General features: G+C 42.0%; 1 protein-coding gene across 2 annotated transcripts in view; it reads left to right on the top strand.

Moving 5' to 3' along the window:
• Positions 1–658: 658 nt before the first annotated feature.
• The window catches only part of LNX2 (ligand of numb-protein X 2), a 35,477-nt gene continuing 18,366 nt past the window's right edge, over positions 659–17,769 (top strand). The window contains exons 1-3 of one of the 2 annotated variants that reach the window (XM_052812514.1): positions 659–1,004; positions 8,212–8,729; positions 17,404–17,642. In XM_052812514.1, the coding sequence (XP_052668474.1) occupies positions 8,329–8,729; positions 17,404–17,642 (640 nt within the window). In that variant the 5' untranslated portion in view covers positions 659–1,004; positions 8,212–8,328. The remainder of the gene's footprint in view (positions 1,005–8,211; positions 8,730–17,403; positions 17,643–17,769) is intronic. The other variant, XM_052812516.1, reaches the window with a different exon arrangement.

Below are 17,769 nucleotides of genomic sequence, written 5' to 3'. Positions count from 1 at the left end.
GTGGCTTATTTATCTGAGCCATCTCTAAAGTGTGTCCTCTTGGCTCTGACTCGCACAGATCTTAGAAATCCTTGTTTTGAGAGAGATTGGGCGTTTTTTGTTAGCTTAGTAGGGGGTAGCTTCAATTTTTCATGATGTGGCTGAGCTGAAGAACTGCTTGGTAACAGCATAGTTTACCTTTTAAAATAGCTTTCCACCATCACTCGGGTTGTGGTTGGTGGGGGAAACCAGCTGTAACATGTTAGGCAAGGTGGCATACGCCCAAAGGAAGAGATGGGGCTGGTGTTTCTCCCTGAAAATAGTTAGTCCTGCAATTTAACTACGCAGAAAGTTCTTTTATCCTTCTTTCCACCCTTCCACCCCCAGCTTCTCTCTGTCATCAAAGCCATTTTGTTATTAATCCAAGTGTTGTCTCCCTGAATTTTCTCCATGCACTCCCATAGGGATGGGCCTGGTTATACAGAAGAACAGAAGAAGGGAACATAGCTCACCGCTTCCTTCTTTATTTTCTTTGAATCGCTTCAGCTCCTTAAAATTTGAATTAATCAAATCAAATTGTCTCTGTGTATATCCAGGAACCAGCTACGTTTAATCTAGTTAAGTGTTTTCTGTTCATCCACAAAAGTCCCCGTTTCAGGGCAAAGTGCGCAGGGGAGGGCTTTCCAGAAGGTTTAGCATCTTGATGGACAGCTTTCTGCTGCCTTCATCTCTCCAAACAGAAAGGGTGGCACATATGGCAAGGGCTGGTGGACAGATTGCACTGCAGAAAATAACCATGGCGGCTAAGCAAATGTTTTACTCTTTCTTGCATTTCTCCTCTGCTCCATCAGTGAGAAGAAAGCGTCGCTAATTGTCTCCTTGTCGTGGATTTTTGACTGCTGGGGTACTTTTTTTTTGCTCCCACTGGATATAAAAGCCCACCTGTTACAACAGCAGTAATGAGATACTGCTTTCGTTATCTTCTTTGCGCTAGGAGGGGAATTTGTCTTTGGCTCGACCGGCAGGTAAGTGGTTATTTTCACTTTCATTTCATTTTGCTGCTTTTTATCTGTTTTTTTGACTGCTGCAAAAATCCGAAAAGGGATTTAGAAGCTTGAAGGAGGTTTCGTGCAAATTTTTTTTTGTATACTCTCAGGTCTAAAAGTATTGCAAACCTGCTCAGTTGTTGAGAGACCTGGAAGCATCTTGAGCCCCCGGGCGCTTGTCCCGTGTTTGGGGGTTCCTGCGGTGGGGTGGCTTCTGACGCCAAGCAGGGTTAGCCCCCAGAAACAGGCCCTTCTCTTTCCACTTAGCAGCAAATTGAATGCACCCACAGAAAATGGTTCTTCTTGCAAATTCTAAAGGTGGCCGCCGCCTCTCTTGTGAAACAGGCTGGCGGAGAAGGGCAAATACTTGTCAGCGAGACTTTGAGTAGGGTGGGCAGCAGCGGCTGCCGTGCCTGCAGAGGAGGGGGTGCAAGTTCAAGTCCTTTTTCCTCCGGGGGGGTCAGGCTTCGTGCAGGCCAGGAGAGCAGCCCGGCCGGCCGAAATAGGCGACTCTCGTCTGGCTTGACTTGTGCGTTTTAACTCTTCCTTTTTCAGCGCTCCTCTTGTTCAGTAGGAATATGTGAAGTTTGATCTGTAGATGCGTAGATCTATCTTCATTAAAGATTCATACTCTTGTCTCCTTTTCTTCTATTCTTAGATGATTTATCGGATGTAGCTCTGTGTTTGCTATAAAGAATGGATATTTTGTTGCAGAGACCTCCGTAGGGTCACAATCCTCATCTTCCCTGTCTCGTTCAAGACCGATTCGACTAAAGTAAAGCTATTTTAATCTCCTGGTCCCAAAATAGAAGCCATTCCATTTGTGCCGTAGAAAATGGCTGCAGGATGATCTTCGCGTGTTTGAGCAAAACCTTCTGGCCGCTTGTTTTATCTCTGGGTACCGCGTCCTTCTCTTTCCTCTCGTCATCCCTCGGTGTCGAGCATCCCTGGGTTTGAGGTGTTAGTTTTGGGAGGCGGGGGTCATCCATCTCCTGAGGTTGGATGGCCTAGCACTTCCCCTCGGTTTCCCCTTTCTTTACGTCTCTTCGTGCCCTGGTGCGACGGCTGCTGAGACCCCCTAAGCCTCCGCGGGCAGCGCGGGCGTTCCTCCCGCCCGTCCCCCCCATCCCGCCTGGCAGCGTGTCTCACGCATGCCGCCGTACGGTGGGGGCCCTTAACGTCACAGCGGTAATTAAAGCCCGTAGCCCCCCCGTTGCCAGGGAGACGCAGCACTCCACAAATACCGAACACAACTTACAGTCCTATTCATTTTCCCAAACGCTCCTTATTTGCCAGATTTAAGCAGGGTTTCATTTCACAGCCTGGAAAAATGCTGTACTTAAGAAATACCCGGCAAGGGGAGCATGCGTGCGCATCTTTCTTAGGATATTGCTCGTAAAAACCCACACCCCTGAGGCGGGGAAGGAAAACCGTCGCCTGCGACCCGTTGCCTTTGCAGCAGTGATGCCACATCAACATCTGGTATAGGGCTGACACCTTGGCTGTGTGGGCATTGCTTTGATGGAGCAAAAAGATGAGCACAGAGGCAAAAAAATAATCTGCGGAGAGACGGTTTTACTGCAAGCCCAGCCTTGCCTGGTTGTGGTTTAGTGGAACCAAGTCACCGTTCAGGCACAATTTTATTTAGTTTGAATATAAAAATCCCAGTCATTCTGCTGAATGACTTAAAAAAAAAACGTGGAAGAGCTCTTTGGTAGAAAAAATAGGTGTATTGGATAATTGGCATGCGGTGACAGTGTGGCTGCAGCATTAGCAGAAATCTGTCCCAGTCTAATTGCTGTGCTCTGCCCATCTCTCATAGGTTTTTTCCTGACTTTGAGCTGCCAGATGCTGTCTTTTGACAACACTTTCAGTTGTTTGCGTTTTCAAAGGAGGAAGTCTAACAGGATTACTTTCTCATAAACCTGGACTAAAATTGAATCGGGGTTTGGTATTTGAAGACAGTGCAGCCCTCGGATATCAGTATAATTAACAAGGATATTGTAAAGTCAATACAAGTTGCTAGTTCTGCTTCATTTGTTTGCTGTACGGCTTTAATATTAAAGCAGAGATTGTATCTAATGAGCTAGGTCATGCTTATTGGAAGATGTGGAATAACACTTTTCCCCTCTAGTGCTGTGTGCTAGCTATTTATTCTCATCATGTTTTTTATTACAGTTTCTGCTATATTTTATTCTTCCACTCAAGCTAGGGTCTGCTTTGAAAACAGTTATGAATCATCAGCCTGATGCTGTAATTCCTGTGAAGGATACTGGACTGGGAATTAAGAACTAATTTTTAATCGGTTATGATGTGTTCTTTTAAGCGATGGATGTAACCACTCGCTCGTTTCTCTCTCCTGGGGCTTGTGTTGATCCACTCCTGGCTGCGAAGAGATCCTGTTCGCAGCCCTGACGTTTGGACAAGGCAGGGGAATTTGGGTACCCTGACATTCTTCCTAGCTAGCTTGGGTGCTCAGGTGCCATGGCCGTGGAGAACAGACTTCAGAAATCCTGTGACATTTTGAAATTAAGCCAACCTTTCTCGAAATCCAGGGTGATGACCGTACTGTTGCTCAGAGTTACTGATCGATGTATGTTACGTGTTGCCTTGCAAGTACAAATCTGACTGACCAGGAAAGGTCTGCCTGAGTTTAGGGGCATACGAAACCTTTCACCGTAGCTGTTATAACTTCTTTCCATCCCCTCCCTTTCCCCACTGCGGAGGGGTAAGATGGGGATGTGCTGAGGCATTCCTGTGCTGCCAGCAGGCAGCAAAATTTTGAGCCCTCCGGGATGAGAAGCAGCAGCCAGCACCCAGCAGCCTTGAATTGAGAGGAAATACAGGTGGACATTTTCTCACCTGCAGTTGGTTTAAGCTACACGGTATAAATTAAACAATGATTCAGTGGTTAGATACGTCTCAGTGAGAAGATGTCCATTCTGGTGTAGTTATTACTATTACTATTACATTGTTAGCCACAGAACTGAGAGATCTGCATCCCAGCTGTTTTGGGATACAGGGGCACCGGAGTCCAGCAAAAGAACAGGGGTGTCATTCATCAGAGGGTGTTCTTTTGACCTTTGCTTTTGCTTGAGGAAATCACATAGGGTAGTAAACAAAATAGGAAATTATGGCATATTAAAGATAATTTTTAGAGAGATTAGTTGGTAAGATGGCTGTTTTCCTTAGCTGTTTGCTTCTGGGTTATATCAGATTTTTTTTGTAAAATTTTGAACAGTCAGTTAATGGGCTCTAAATCTCCAGGATTTTAATAAGACAATTTAGAAATAGGTTACTTAAATCTCTGAGAGCATTCATTGCAAAATACATATTTCCATTAACTTCAAACTAAAACTGGTATTAATTATTTGTGACTTATGTAAAAAAAGACAACCATAGTAAAAAGGCTAAGTTATTGCTCCAATTCCGGTTTGCTTGTGGTTCGTTTGGTTTTTGTTTATAGTGCCCATTCAGACAGAAGGAATAAACATCGTGAAATCTGATGTAGGTATAAAGCCTGACATCTTATGCTTTTGTAAAAATGTGTCAAGCTTCTCCAAAAAATGTTAGTTGAATCAGTAAGTCAGAACTAGAGGAGGCATAAGGATAAGGCTGTCTTTTTCAGTCTAAAATCACTCTCATGCACACTCCACTTAAAAAAATAAAATAAAAATTTGCACAGTTGGATGTCCAGCCTCACCCAGTTCCCAAGTGGATTGTGATTTAAAACTGAAAGCAGGGCACCACATGCACTGTTTGGCTGTTGTAATGAAGTCCCAGGAGAATTATTTCCTAGGGAATTATATGACTTGAATAACAGGCCTGGCTGGCTCTTTTACCCTGTTTATATTTTTTTATAATTCTGACTGTTTTTCCTGTTTGCAGCTTTCCTGAGCTCATACTGTCCTGTGGAGCTGGTGATCCACAGTGATAAGAGATACAACAAATAATATAAGGAATGCATAATGAGGGTTGAAGTAGGGTATTATAAATGGCAGTGCTCCTGTATTGTGGATTTCAGGGGTATAGTGCTTTACATCGGTGAAATTTAGACCCTGCCTGCCATCCCAGTTGTTGGTCAGACCACAAATATTGTGTTTGTGGACTTTGTAAATTAGTTGATATATTTTGCACTGGGAATAGCCTGTAAAAAGTCTTGGAAATGATAATTAGGCAGCTGTGGTATATAATCAATACAAATCCTGGTGACTGATTCCTCAGTCATGGAATAGGCTTGCCCCCAAATGCAGCACAGCAGTGAAGGAAGCAGACAGCAGCGTGAAAGGGAAGAAATCTCAATGGGTTTTTTTTGGGGGGGGGGGTTGCATGGTAGTAGCAGGGTGTGGTGGGTTTTGTTTGGTTTTTTTTTAATCTTCATGTTGTAATCCACTATCTAGTCCTCCTGCAGCTCTGCCAGCAGAGAGGTGGTGGAAGGATGGTCACGTCAGGTGTAGAAATGGTGGCGGGGTTAGCTTATATGGCATTTATTGATGGTTTAAGCTAACAGGGCGCTGGCAGCACTGGAAGTGGCTAGAGGCAATGTCAGACGCCAGCAGAAACAGCCTGCCCGTGGGCTGAAGTGGCAGCTCGGCTGCAAAGCACAGCTGAGGGCACTTGGTCCTGCACCAGCAGCATTAAACCACTGGGATGGGGCACTGGCAGGAACAGGTCTGTCAGCTCGCCTCCTTTAGTGGTGGGCAATAGAGAGTGACTGCCTGTGTTTCACTGAGGACAAACTCTTGTGATTTCAGTAAATAGAGCTTGTCTCTGGAGATTTCTTTCCTAAGAAAGAAGGCTTGTCTTGATAATTTAAAACGTGGCAGTGAAAGCCTGATCGCTCAATAACTTTTCTTTGTTCAAAATTTATAGTAAGCTATTTAAAAAAGTTTTTAACACACAAAAGGATTTAAGTACAACCTTCTAAAAGAGGGGTGCGGGTATCTTTGGCCATAGCAAGTATATGGTCAGAGTATCTCATGGGTATATTTACTGTACGACGCTGCCTGGTGCTCTGTAGCAGACCGCCATGTGAGTCACGTAGACTTCAAAGGATAAAAATGCTAGAAGCCTTCAGGAGGGTGAGTTCAGGATGCTCACTGTCAGGGGTCCATAACCAGAGCTCCATAACTGCAGTGCACAGAATAGTCCCTGGGTTTTTCCATAGCCTTGTTGATGTAGGACTTGCTCTTTCTCGGGACCTTGGTTACTTGGAGAAGGAGGAAGAGTCCTGGTCGTAGTCAATAGTAGGAGTGGGTTAATAAGCCCATTAAAATGGCTTTTTCTGCCCCTTCTCCATGTCCCTTTCCTCTGCCCTGCCTGTTGGTGTTGCAGGTACCCTCCAGTACAATACAACACGCACCACGTGTTCCTCTCCTCGTGCCCTAAGCGGCAAAATAATTTGGTAAAGTCGCAAATCAATGCAATGTTTTTCTAGAACATCTATCTGGTTTATTTTGCATTACATAAAGAACAGCCATTAGATGGGTCTCATCCCTTCTGCGTTAATCCAGTAGCATGAACACAGAGCGAGAGACCTGTGGTTGGAACACGAGGGCCCTGTGCGCTGCTCTCCTTATCTGCTCTCCAATCTTTAAACTCTTACATAATACGTTTAAGACTGGTTTTTGAGTAATCTCTTTTGGGGTCTCATTTTGCATTCTTAGCCTCCAGTAACAAAGAACCGCTATGCTCTTCCCTCGTGAAATCCTTTCCAGAAGGTGCACATTATCTACTACGAGGCAGGGCAATGATGAGCATCAATTTCCACGGCAGAATAGAAGCCTGGATTACAAATTACTATTTAATCCTTTTTGCGTCAAAGGATATAATAATCCTTGTAAAATGTGCTCTAAGTCTTGTGCTTGGCTATGTGGGGTTAAGGGGCAAAAACCAAAACAGGGGTTCTCTTAAAAAGTAAGACATGGTGAAATGCATGTGTTCCACATGAATTTCAGAATATATTTATGATCACATTTCAGCAGCTAAAAATAAAGATGATGGGCTGGTACGTAGACTAGCAGTTTTCATTTCTCCGTATGCTTGCTACTACTCTGCTAGAATACAGTGTCTGTCACACTGTCATGAGTATTGCTTGCTGAATTGCAATAAAGAATTTGGGCACAAGGTAAGCATTGCTCAAATTTGATCCCCCCCCACCCGATGAGAACATTTACCAAAACTAACAAATGAGGAGGTCTCTTAAGAATGTGAGAAAATTTGTTTTATTTTCTACATCATCCTGTTATGAGCGTCAAGCAATGTGATTTTGTAAGGGAGAGAAGGATAAATAAGGTTGGGAGGGGTAAGGATTTTGTGTTTGAAATTACAGACCGATGGCTGCACAGTTTCCTGACCAGGCAGCTATTTTAAGAGGGACAAAGTTTAATAACTTATAAAGTTTAGAAAACAAATTCCAGAGTGACAGACCTACAGTCCTTTGACTGACGTGATTATCGTCACATTGAGTATGCTGTAATTTTGTTAGATAAAAAGCAAAACAGGTTAGTTGTTTGTAACCAATAGCTTCATATGATTAGTTTATTCCATATTTTTATTACTGGCCTCTGAACTAAATTAAATGTGGCGTATTGGATAGAATCAGTCCCTCTTACTGTGTAGCAACCCACAGAGAAAACCTGAAGGTAAGTGGTGACATATATGCAATATTACTAACGGAAAGAACAGGGTAGGCAGTTTGTTGCTGTTATTTTTAATGCAATGTATTTAGATGTTTAATGTGTAACATTCTGCATTAATAGTCAAAATCCAAAAATGAGAGTAGGACCAGATTGAAATCATAATCTCATATTAAAGAACACATTTAATTACTCAGTCATATAACCATTATTCCACAATAGGGTATTTTTGTGCTAGATGCTAATTGCACGCTTCTAGTGTGACATTGCATAATGCGGTGTCCTTGCTGTCACAAACTGGTCATCTTGCAGGTGAAAACTGTGCAGTGGAGCAGCTGTTATGAAGCCGTAAAACGTTTATGTCGTGAAAGGAATTGTACTAGCAGATTTTGTTGCTCTCTTCTATGATAAATTTACAGAAGACAGGAATATTCTCTTAATCTATCTGGCTGTTGTGTTTTGGTAAACACAGAAGTAGTCAGAAGTTCTGACAAGAGTTTTCATAATTCGTGCAAAACGAATAATTTTCATTTCTTTATTTGTTGCAGAAAATGACACTTGACTGAAGCGGTAAGTCACCCTGGAGTAAGTTGCTTCCCTCTGAGCTTTATGTGAGCAACCCCATCCTACGAGGAGGAGGATCCGTCAGCCGCCTTAGCTGTACAATGGGGACTACAGGTGACGACATGGCTTCGGTGGAGCAGAATGCCTCCTTGAACCCTCTGTGCTTCGAGTGCGGCCAGCAGCACTGGACGAGGGAGAACCACCTCTACAACTACCAGAACGAAGTGGACGATGATTTGGTCTGCCACATTTGCCTTCAGCCCTTGTTGCAGCCATTGGACACTCCCTGCGGACACACTTTCTGCTACAAGTGCCTAAGGAACTTTCTGCAGGAGAAGGATTTCTGCCCACTGGATCGAAAAAGACTCCACTTTAAACTCTGCAAAAAATCCAGCATTCTTGTTCATAAACTGTTAGACAAGCTACTCGTTTTGTGCCCCTTCTCTTCCGTGTGTCAGGAAGTCATGCAGCGATGCGACCTGGCGGCGCATCTCAAAAACAGGTGAGCGGTGCAGATGTTTGCGTTGCATGTTCCTTACACGCTTGATAGCAGTAGAAATTGGGGGCAGGATGGGGGAGAGGGTTGGTGGTGGGTTTTAAATTCACGGTAGAATGCGGTAGGAAATGGTCAGTCTGTAACTGTGCACAGCTAGAGCACTGGATCCCGTTCTGGACATCGCACCAGAAATAGTGAAGACGACTTGGAGAGAGTCATGGGGAGAACGACATGATTCATTAGAGGTCGCAAAAACATGATTTAGCAGAAAAAGTTAAAGAAAATGGGGGTTGTTTCTGGTAGGGGAAAAATGAGAGAGATGAAAACTGCCTGCAAAGAGGAAGGAAATAGTGGAATAGGAACAAAGGAGATTTAGTTCAGATTTTAGGAAAAAAAGCTTTATAATGGTCCAGTACTGGCATAGATTGCTTGGGTGGTGGTTGTGTAATCCCCGCTTTCAGAATTGTTTATGAACATGTTAAACCAACCTTTATCAGGAACAGTAGTGGTAGAATTGATTCTGCCTTGACTAGGCAGATGGACAGGGTATCTCTCGAGACTCCTGTAAGACCTATTTTTCTGTTTAAAAAAAAAAAAAAAATCTGTTTACTGAACAGGTTGATGGTATGTCGTGTGAGCATAATGTAGTTTCTAGGATTTGTTTGTTTGTTTGTTTGTTTTGATTGCTTATAGAACACTGCCAACAGCCTGTTAATTTGGTAGAAACTCATCACTTCACACCAGTGGGAAGTTTTGGTGCAGCTTTAGTGAGTGATTTTGTGCGAGAGATATACATTCCAATATTACCTGCACCTAAATGTTTAGGACCTTATTTTGAACTGTTCATTAATTTTATAGTTGTTCTGCTTTATGCTGCCCTACCCTAAATATTTAAATATTGAAAGGAGGCCATGATAGAAAGAGGGAAATAACATTATTATAAGGTTGGACCAGATGATCCTTGCAGTCCCTTCCAACCTGTTATTCTATGATTATCAAATTCAGGTGGAATGAGACTTCATATTGTGCAGACTAGTGCACTTTGTTCTTCCAGCAAAGGAATTGCTTCCATACCATGTGTGTGGTACTCTGCTATGTGAACATGTTTCATTCTTCTCTGTAAGGCAATGCCATTTTTCTAATGGAAAAATGTTAAACTTGTTTTGAGGGGTACATTTGACTTCTTTTGTTTCAGTAAATAAACAGATAGGGTTTTTTAATCATTAGCTATTTCATTACATGAGTCATGAACAAAAACTTGGACATACCATTTATGTTAAAGCTAAAATATGGTGGAATTATTGAGTCGGGGCTAAAAAAATATTATGCATAGCTATACCAACTAACTTTAAACTGTTTAGAGATTTATGAAATTATAAGAGGAGTATAGTGAAGAATTTGTGTAGAGAAGGAAATTACATATTCAAAGGAAGTGCATCTGACTTCAAAGGACCCAGCTCAGGTGAATTGCATCTGCTGCCAGAAAATATTCCCTGTGTACAACTCCATGCTATTTGAAAACCTATGTTCATTTTGCAGAGAGAGGTTTCAGAAAAGTATGTAACTGTCCCTGCAAAAAAGCATCAACCCCAGAAGAATAAGCATTGCGCATATCCATTGTACATAGACAAAAGGCACTAGGGAAATACAGTTCAACATATGAGCGGTTTTGTCAGCAGCATTCGTAAAAACAAGCAATATTGTATGGTGACTCTTAACGAACATGGGTGGTACAAGTCCTAACTCTTCTGTCACCAGTTGAGATGAGATCTTTTCATTTCCATGACTTCATCATGGGCTTTTTTCTTACCTGCTTTGCTTTCTTTCAATTTGATACTCTCTTTTTTTTTTCCCCTTATTTTTTAAACCAGCCTGCGTAAACTTCAGCAGTTGCCCATTTCATGAGGGTTGTTTCATGGTTTGGTGCTCCTATCTGTGCCGGCTCTTTGGGCAAAAAGCCCTCCACGTGGGGATTGAAAACCCAATGGGCGGCATTAGCCATGTGCCTCCTCCGCCTGCCTCAAGGTTTCGTTGAGAGGCACGTGGATCTACCCCATGAACTTCTTTCCAAGCGTCGGTCTTTGGCCATTTGGAGAGTCTTGGAGACCTTCAGGTGAAGGGTGACGTTGCGGAGGAGATCGTCGGGGCGTCACGGGCACGGCGCGGGTGTGCGTGCAGGCAAGTGCTCTGCAGAGAAGGGGAAGAGAGCAGCCACCGCCTGGCCTTGGAAACCGTTTGTTCACGTGTGTGTTTCCATCTTGCCCTCTTCCTTCATCCCTGCATCCTGAAGGCTTCCCGGGGATTCAGAGCCTGGGGGGACCTTGGGCATCCAGGACGTGCAGCAGCCTTGCGGGCTGCGGTGAGCCTGGAGTTGCCGGAGTTTTGGTGGTGGTTGGAGTTGCCGGAGTTTTGGTGGTGGTTGGACTCGCAGCGTGAATGTACGTGTGCGGTGTCCATGTCAGGGGGGTATGGGGACTAATGAGGAGCCTTTCTCTCTCAGTTTTTTTTTTTACTTTTTTTATTTCTCCACGTGGTTTCCATGTTAGCTTAGGCTCTTGCTTGTTTCTTCCAGGCAAGTATTTTCTGATCTACACGATGACTTGGGAGTGGTGAGGAAGCCTAACCGTTTGATTTATAATCCTAATATTAAACTGATTTGATTTTAATAAAAGGCAAAATGCTAGCAAGACTCCTGCTACGTACTTGGTTTATCTTCTGGTTCCCACTGTCATATCCCTCACCTCTTCAGTCCATTTTCCTTGGTTGACATCTCTTTGAATGGTATTAGGGCTGTTTACAACAGGGCCACATAATTTATTTGTACATGGAACACTATGTATGCTCTCTTTAGGTATATATGAAATATTCATTTACTTAATGCACAAGGCTATTACAAAATCTGAGTGAGCTGAGTCACTAGCTTTTCCTGTCTGTCGGCTGGAGAAAAGCTTTCAGTTGCAGAAGGCTGCTCATTTTCAATTCCTTCTGTTGTCTTGGGATGCTGATACGCATTTTGAGTATATGGTGATTTACAGTTTTCGATTAAGTTTATTTCCAAACATCTGAACACCTGTAAATTATCATTGCTGACATAAACGATGGCAGCAATTGTGTAGTTTGAATTTGATTTTATATGGATTAGTGAATCAAGTAAAATTCTACTACTGATCATTAAATGTAGGAAAGAAATATAAAATTCATTATTATTATAATTTTCAGCATAGATTAATATAAACGAGTCTCAACAAGCCCTTACATGAGCTAGTTTGTATTTCTAAGAAATGCGATATGGTTGGTTAGTTTTCACTGTCTAAAAACATTCACACTCAGGTTTTCCAGTGTCGTTTTAATCAGCTCCATTTGAGCATAAAAGCTGGAAGAAAATGTCATCGTATCTACCAGGCACCTCGGCGTGTAAGGTTACTGCAAGCTGCTCCAGCAAGGAGATGAGAGGCACGAGACATAAACTTGATTACTGCATGGTCACTAATTGCACTCCATGATACCTCCTTGCATCATGAAAATATTCTTGATTTATCGGTCTTTCAGTTTCATCACATTCACTTGGGAACTGTGGTTTTAAAAGTTAAACACAATGCACATTATCTGATTTAAAGGAAAAAAACGTGAGTAATGCTGAGTTGTACTGTTTTCCCCAGTCACTTGGTATAGAAAATTTGTTGATGTTTGGTAAAGTAGGTGCCAATTCCACTTCTAAATATCAAAGGTAAATTTATCAGAAGGAAATCTGACAAAAAAATGATGGAGCTTTTCTGTGTATGATTTTAATTCAGTTAGTTCTTATGGATTATTCAGACCTGAAGAAGCTCCATTGTACAAAAACATACTCTGAAATTCATACGACTTGTTAATGAGAGGGTTAGGTATTGTGTTTATGTATTGCTTTTGAGTTGGGCTTCAGTTTTCCCCTCCTATATTCTCCTATGGTAGTTTAAGTTATCGTTTTGGATGGAGACATTTTTCCAAATCTTTTAATGTTGAGGCCAACATTCAAGCCAATTTTATGTCAAGTTAAGTTTGAACTTTATATAGGATCGCATTTTCTGGAATTGGAGAAATTATTGAGCTCTTTGCTGTGTGTCAGTCGGCACGCTTAATATATGGATTTAGATTAACAACATCCATGGGAAAATGAGTTGTATAGGTACAGAATTTTATCATTCAGAATCTTGGCAATCCCAGTTATTTTGGTGTTTATGATCGTGCTGCTGAGTCCTGTTCTTCTCACCCGGTCCCATGTTAGCTGCAAGCACTGTCCCTACCCTGCTCTTTGTAGCACCAGGAGAAATGAAGAGGATCTGTAGGATTTAACCCTCTTTTGGCAGGTCTTTTCTTACACCTGAGGAAGTGGATAGGCAACAGATTCAGAGTTTCTCCATGCCCTATGGACTCTTTCCATTGCTGGAAAAGTGAAGGATCTTTCTGTGGTTGTTCTCTGTTCTGAAGCTACCTGGCTCCTTGTAGGCTCCTCAAATCGTGGGGTGTGAGAGAGAAATGTGCAACAAAACCACTCTTTTTTCTTTTTCCTGAGTCCTCTCTGATTCCCAAACCTAGATAACTCCTAGTGCTTGCTTTTTTTTTTTTTCCTTCTTTTTTTTTTTGCTGGCAAAAGAAAAACCAAGACCCAAACACTTAGCTTTCCAAAGCAGAACCGTGTTTTACTCTGAATTGCAGCTGTAAATCTTGCCAGAATTACTGCTTAAGGTCACTTTGCTGGCAAAGTTTCATGAGCAATAGCAAAGGCATTTGGGCTGCTTCTCTGCAGTCTTTGCTTAAATTCAGCTCCTGCTTGGAAAACGATTTAGTGCAACTGGTTTGAGGCTATTTGGTGTGTTTGCTTTTATCAAACCTGTAGACTGGGCAGAAGCTGATGGTGTAAGTTACAATGAAATCTTTCTTTTCAGCAGCCAGTGAGCAAATGTGTTTTTCAAGTCCCTACTGTTATTCCACGGAATACCCTGTAAACTATATCTTAATTTTGTATGAAAGCTCTTTTTATCTGCAGAGAGAGATTGCTACTAGTGTTCCAAGAAGTTGGCTTTTAAATGAGAAATCCAGGAGACTTGGCTGTAAAAAAAAAAAACAACAAAAAACCAAAAAAAAAACAGCCAGAAAAACCTTTTCTTCTCTGATATCCATTTTCTGGATTAAGAGAAGTTGAAGGTAAAAGCCACACTTTGTCACCGTCCAGAATTGAGCAAAAGCTGGTGCTGAAGGGAGGAGAGGAGGGAGTCGATGAATATAAGCAGAAGCTCATTTCACATCCCAAGAACAACTGCCCTTCTGAGTTCCTGATAAATAACATCACTCAGTTGCTTTAGTGGGTTGTTTCCGTATCTCTACTCTTGAGCATCTTGATTCATGAAAGAAATTACATAATTACTGGAAATTCTAAAAAACATACCTGCCTTTCTTCTTGCTCCTAGCCAAGATATTCTGGCTTTGTAGGTAAATATGAAATGCTGTTCCTGTAAGACACATTTCAGTCTCATTTCAGCCCTTATTTATGCAATTTGTTGTGTGAGAATGGATTCCTGTACCCATAAAAACCATCTTCAATGCTCGTTTTGATCCCAAGATGCCCATCTGCGTACATAACTTGTTACAAAATTTAGTCCAAAATGCTCTTTATCTCAGATATTTGGCAAAAACAGTATTAGTGAAGGTGTGCACCTCTAGAGATTTATTGGTGCTTGTTAACTGTTACAACTGTTGTATGGTTTTGCTGTTTGAATAATACATTCCTACTGCCAATAAAAATCTTTTTATGTTGCAAGTGGAAATGAAAAATCTCCTTATAGATGTGCTTGAATACCAATACTGGGCTTTGCTGCTTGGTAGGTTGCATATCGTGTTTAAAGACCTAGGAAGTGGCATCCCATGAATTAATGTCTCCACCAGATAACTGCTTTCCTGGCAATGCAATTGCACTATAAAAGGCTGAAAGTTGTAGTCTGTTACAATTACTGGTTAATTTGGGGAAGAATCTGGGGTTTTTTCTTTTTTGCCTTGTAGAGTGCTGCACAAAAGGGATTCTGCTGAGCTGAGTAGGTATGCTCAGGAGGCTGTTTACATTTCTTGATATTAGCCTTTGAAATGATAATTAAATATCATTGGCAAAAATAAACCTCAAATCTATCTATATTTCATGCGACAACTTTCATCAGCTGCCAGGTAACGATGGGGGAATCTGCCCTGGGAAGGAGGGTGGAGGAGGACCTGGCTGTGGTTTGGAAGGCTTTGACAGAAATAGGACACTTCCACGGGTGATTTTTGTTCTGTCCTGGTTTGATACAGTTTTTAAAAAAAAATAATAATAATTCCAAGGCATGCTTTGCCATCTACACCAGGTCCTTTGAGCTGGCTGAATGAGAGTCAACAGCACCATGTTTTGGTAGAAGATATCTAAGGAAGTATCTGGTTCACAGAAGTGGTCCAGTAAGGCTGGACTCTGCCGTTCAAGCTCAGTGGGATTGAAGCTTTGTCCTCTGACAGCATCAGTTTTGAGCTCTTCTTTCATCTCTTCGCTGAAAAATCGCCACTCCTATAGCAGAGCTGTTCAGGGACAGCAAGGACGTGCAGCTTGGGTGGCTTTGTCCTAAACTCTAGCGGATCAGTGTGGGAGAGCAAATCTGTCAGAGCTCCCAGTAGACAAGAGGTTTTCCTCTGCAAGAGCATTTACCCCTTGCCGTGTGGCTGCAGAAGTGAGTGATGTTGGAGATTTGGTCCTTTTATTTTTTTCCTGTTGCCAGTGTTAAGATTTGGGGGAGTGTGAGGCTAACCCATCATGTTAAAGTATTTTAGAGATTTTGAGGGAAGGGGTTGCATCTCTTTTCTTGGCCTTATGGGATTCTTGTTTTGAGGTTTGCACTGTGAAATGGTCAATGATAAAAACTCCCTGCCGAGTTTCACATGTAACTGTATGTCTCTGGCCGCCAGAACAGATTGAGACTGGCGAGATTTCTTAGCTGATCAGTCCCACTATGCCAGTGATTTTATGTATTAAATACTACCTGGGCAAAACCAAGAAGTAGGGTTGCGTTCCATCATTAAAATCAGAGAAAGTTTTTCACAAAGCAAAACCTTTCAAGTCACTTTCCTCTTTTGTGCTTGCACTTTCTTAACTTTGAAGAACAAGGTGACCAGCAGTCACCTTGGGGAAAGCCCTGAGAAGTTATTTCTTAAATGTGTCATTTCATAATGTGAACTGTCTCCAATTTATGTATTTATGCATATGTCACAGCACATTCGGGTTACCTTACGCTATTCTTCTAAACATGTAGATCATGACTTACATATATAATGATTGAGATGTATCACTTTATGTATGTATAACACTGCTGGGGGTCACAAAAGCTATACAGGTGTCTTTATCAACATTCTTCAGAGTTGAATGACTTTGTTAACGTTTCTTCAAAATCCCTCATGCCGAAACAGTCTAACCATGTAATTACCAAATCCCCTTCACAGAATTTCTCAAAGCATTCTGGTTTAACAAGTTAGGACATTGTTAGACTGCTGTCTTTTATTCTGTTAACGCATTTCTTCTCCTGTTGCAAAAATAAATCATTTCTTCTTTTGTTGTAACAATCTGTCAAGTTCCCAAACAGGGAGTCCTTTCAAGAGCACTGTTCCTTTTTTCTAACACTGCTACAGTATGAGCATCTTTAGGTGGTCAGCAGCTCCAGAAGCAGGAACTTTTAAGAAGGACATCAAATCCTGCAAGAAGTGACATATCAGACACTGGCAAAACTGTCACACAGGCAGATGTAAGATTAATGTCCACATCCAATTACCTACACGTAAATGTAAGACCATTCGATAAATGAAGGCTTTCCGTGAATTTGCAAAATTGCAGCCCTTCTTTGCAATAAACTATTGTAGGATTTTAAACATAAGCAAAAAAAATTACTGCATTAAGAATAATGGGAACTCACAAAAATAAGTTTATAGTGAAAAGCGCCAAATGCTGATGGAGCGTTGTTACATGAAGGAAAGCAAGAAATTTCACTTCCTTTGTGAAGTCAGGAAGAAAAAAGGGGAGACGGGAAGAGGATGAAATACCTTCTACTGATTCAAGAGGAGATGATGAGCAGAGCTGTTACTTTTGCTAAACTTTTTATACAACCTCCTAGACAAGCATATTTTTTTTCAGTATTTTAACACTTAGACTGCAATATAGGTAAAATTTTCATCTCTTTCCTCCCCCAAATGACCCCAGGAAAATATGGTGCTTTCTTCTCTTGGCTTACTAAGGTGAAAGGAGATTGCTTCAGTGGGTCTTCAAATGTGTCTCTGAACGGGGCTTCTTTCCTGTGGAATTTTATACCGGTCCTGTTTAATCTTTTCAGCAAGGTTATCTTCCAGAAACTGGAACGTATGTAACAGAGTAGGTCCACATTCAGAAGCTGTTACAGCACATTTAGTTCATGGCCAAAAAACTACGTAGTAGAAGTTTTGTGAGGAAGGCAGTATTGTTTTGGGGTTCTGTCCACTAAAACGTATTTGGCCTTAAAATCCAATGTGTTTAATAATTTTTATTATTAGTTTAAAGCTGTGGTTTTCAAGAAGACTGATTTCATTTGATGGAGCACTTGGCCATTTTGTGCTACAGACATCGCTGCAGGCTTGAAGCATGGTATAAATGTTGTCTTCACAGGTGTCCTGGGGCTTCTCATCGAAGGGTTGCTCTGGAGAGAAGGAAAACGAGCAAGCTGCAAGCAGAAGCGGAGGGCGAGAGCGGTCCCGGTGGGACGGAGCACCCTAGCAGTTTATCTACGGACGCAGATCAGGGAATAGTGCCAGCCGAGCAGAGCTTCATGTCGCCCGCCCTTCCTACATGGACGGATGAGCCCGGCATCGACAATCCGCCTTTTGAGGAGAGCACAGTAGCAGACAGTATGTCATCACTTATCTTCTCAAGTCTCTTTTATCAGATGTGGAAACATTTGTGGTGTCAGTTCTTGTCTCTTGCCAACCATGAATGCGCGTCTTCATTTTCTGCTCTTTTCTCTTGTGATTCCTG

Source organism: Harpia harpyja, chromosome 17 (genome assembly GCF_026419915.1).
Source record: "Harpia harpyja isolate bHarHar1 chromosome 17, bHarHar1 primary haplotype, whole genome shotgun sequence".
Taxonomy (NCBI): domain Eukaryota; kingdom Metazoa; phylum Chordata; class Aves; order Accipitriformes; family Accipitridae; genus Harpia; species Harpia harpyja.
Note: the sequence above shows the minus strand (reverse complement) of the source record. Positions and strands in the feature narration are given on the sequence as shown.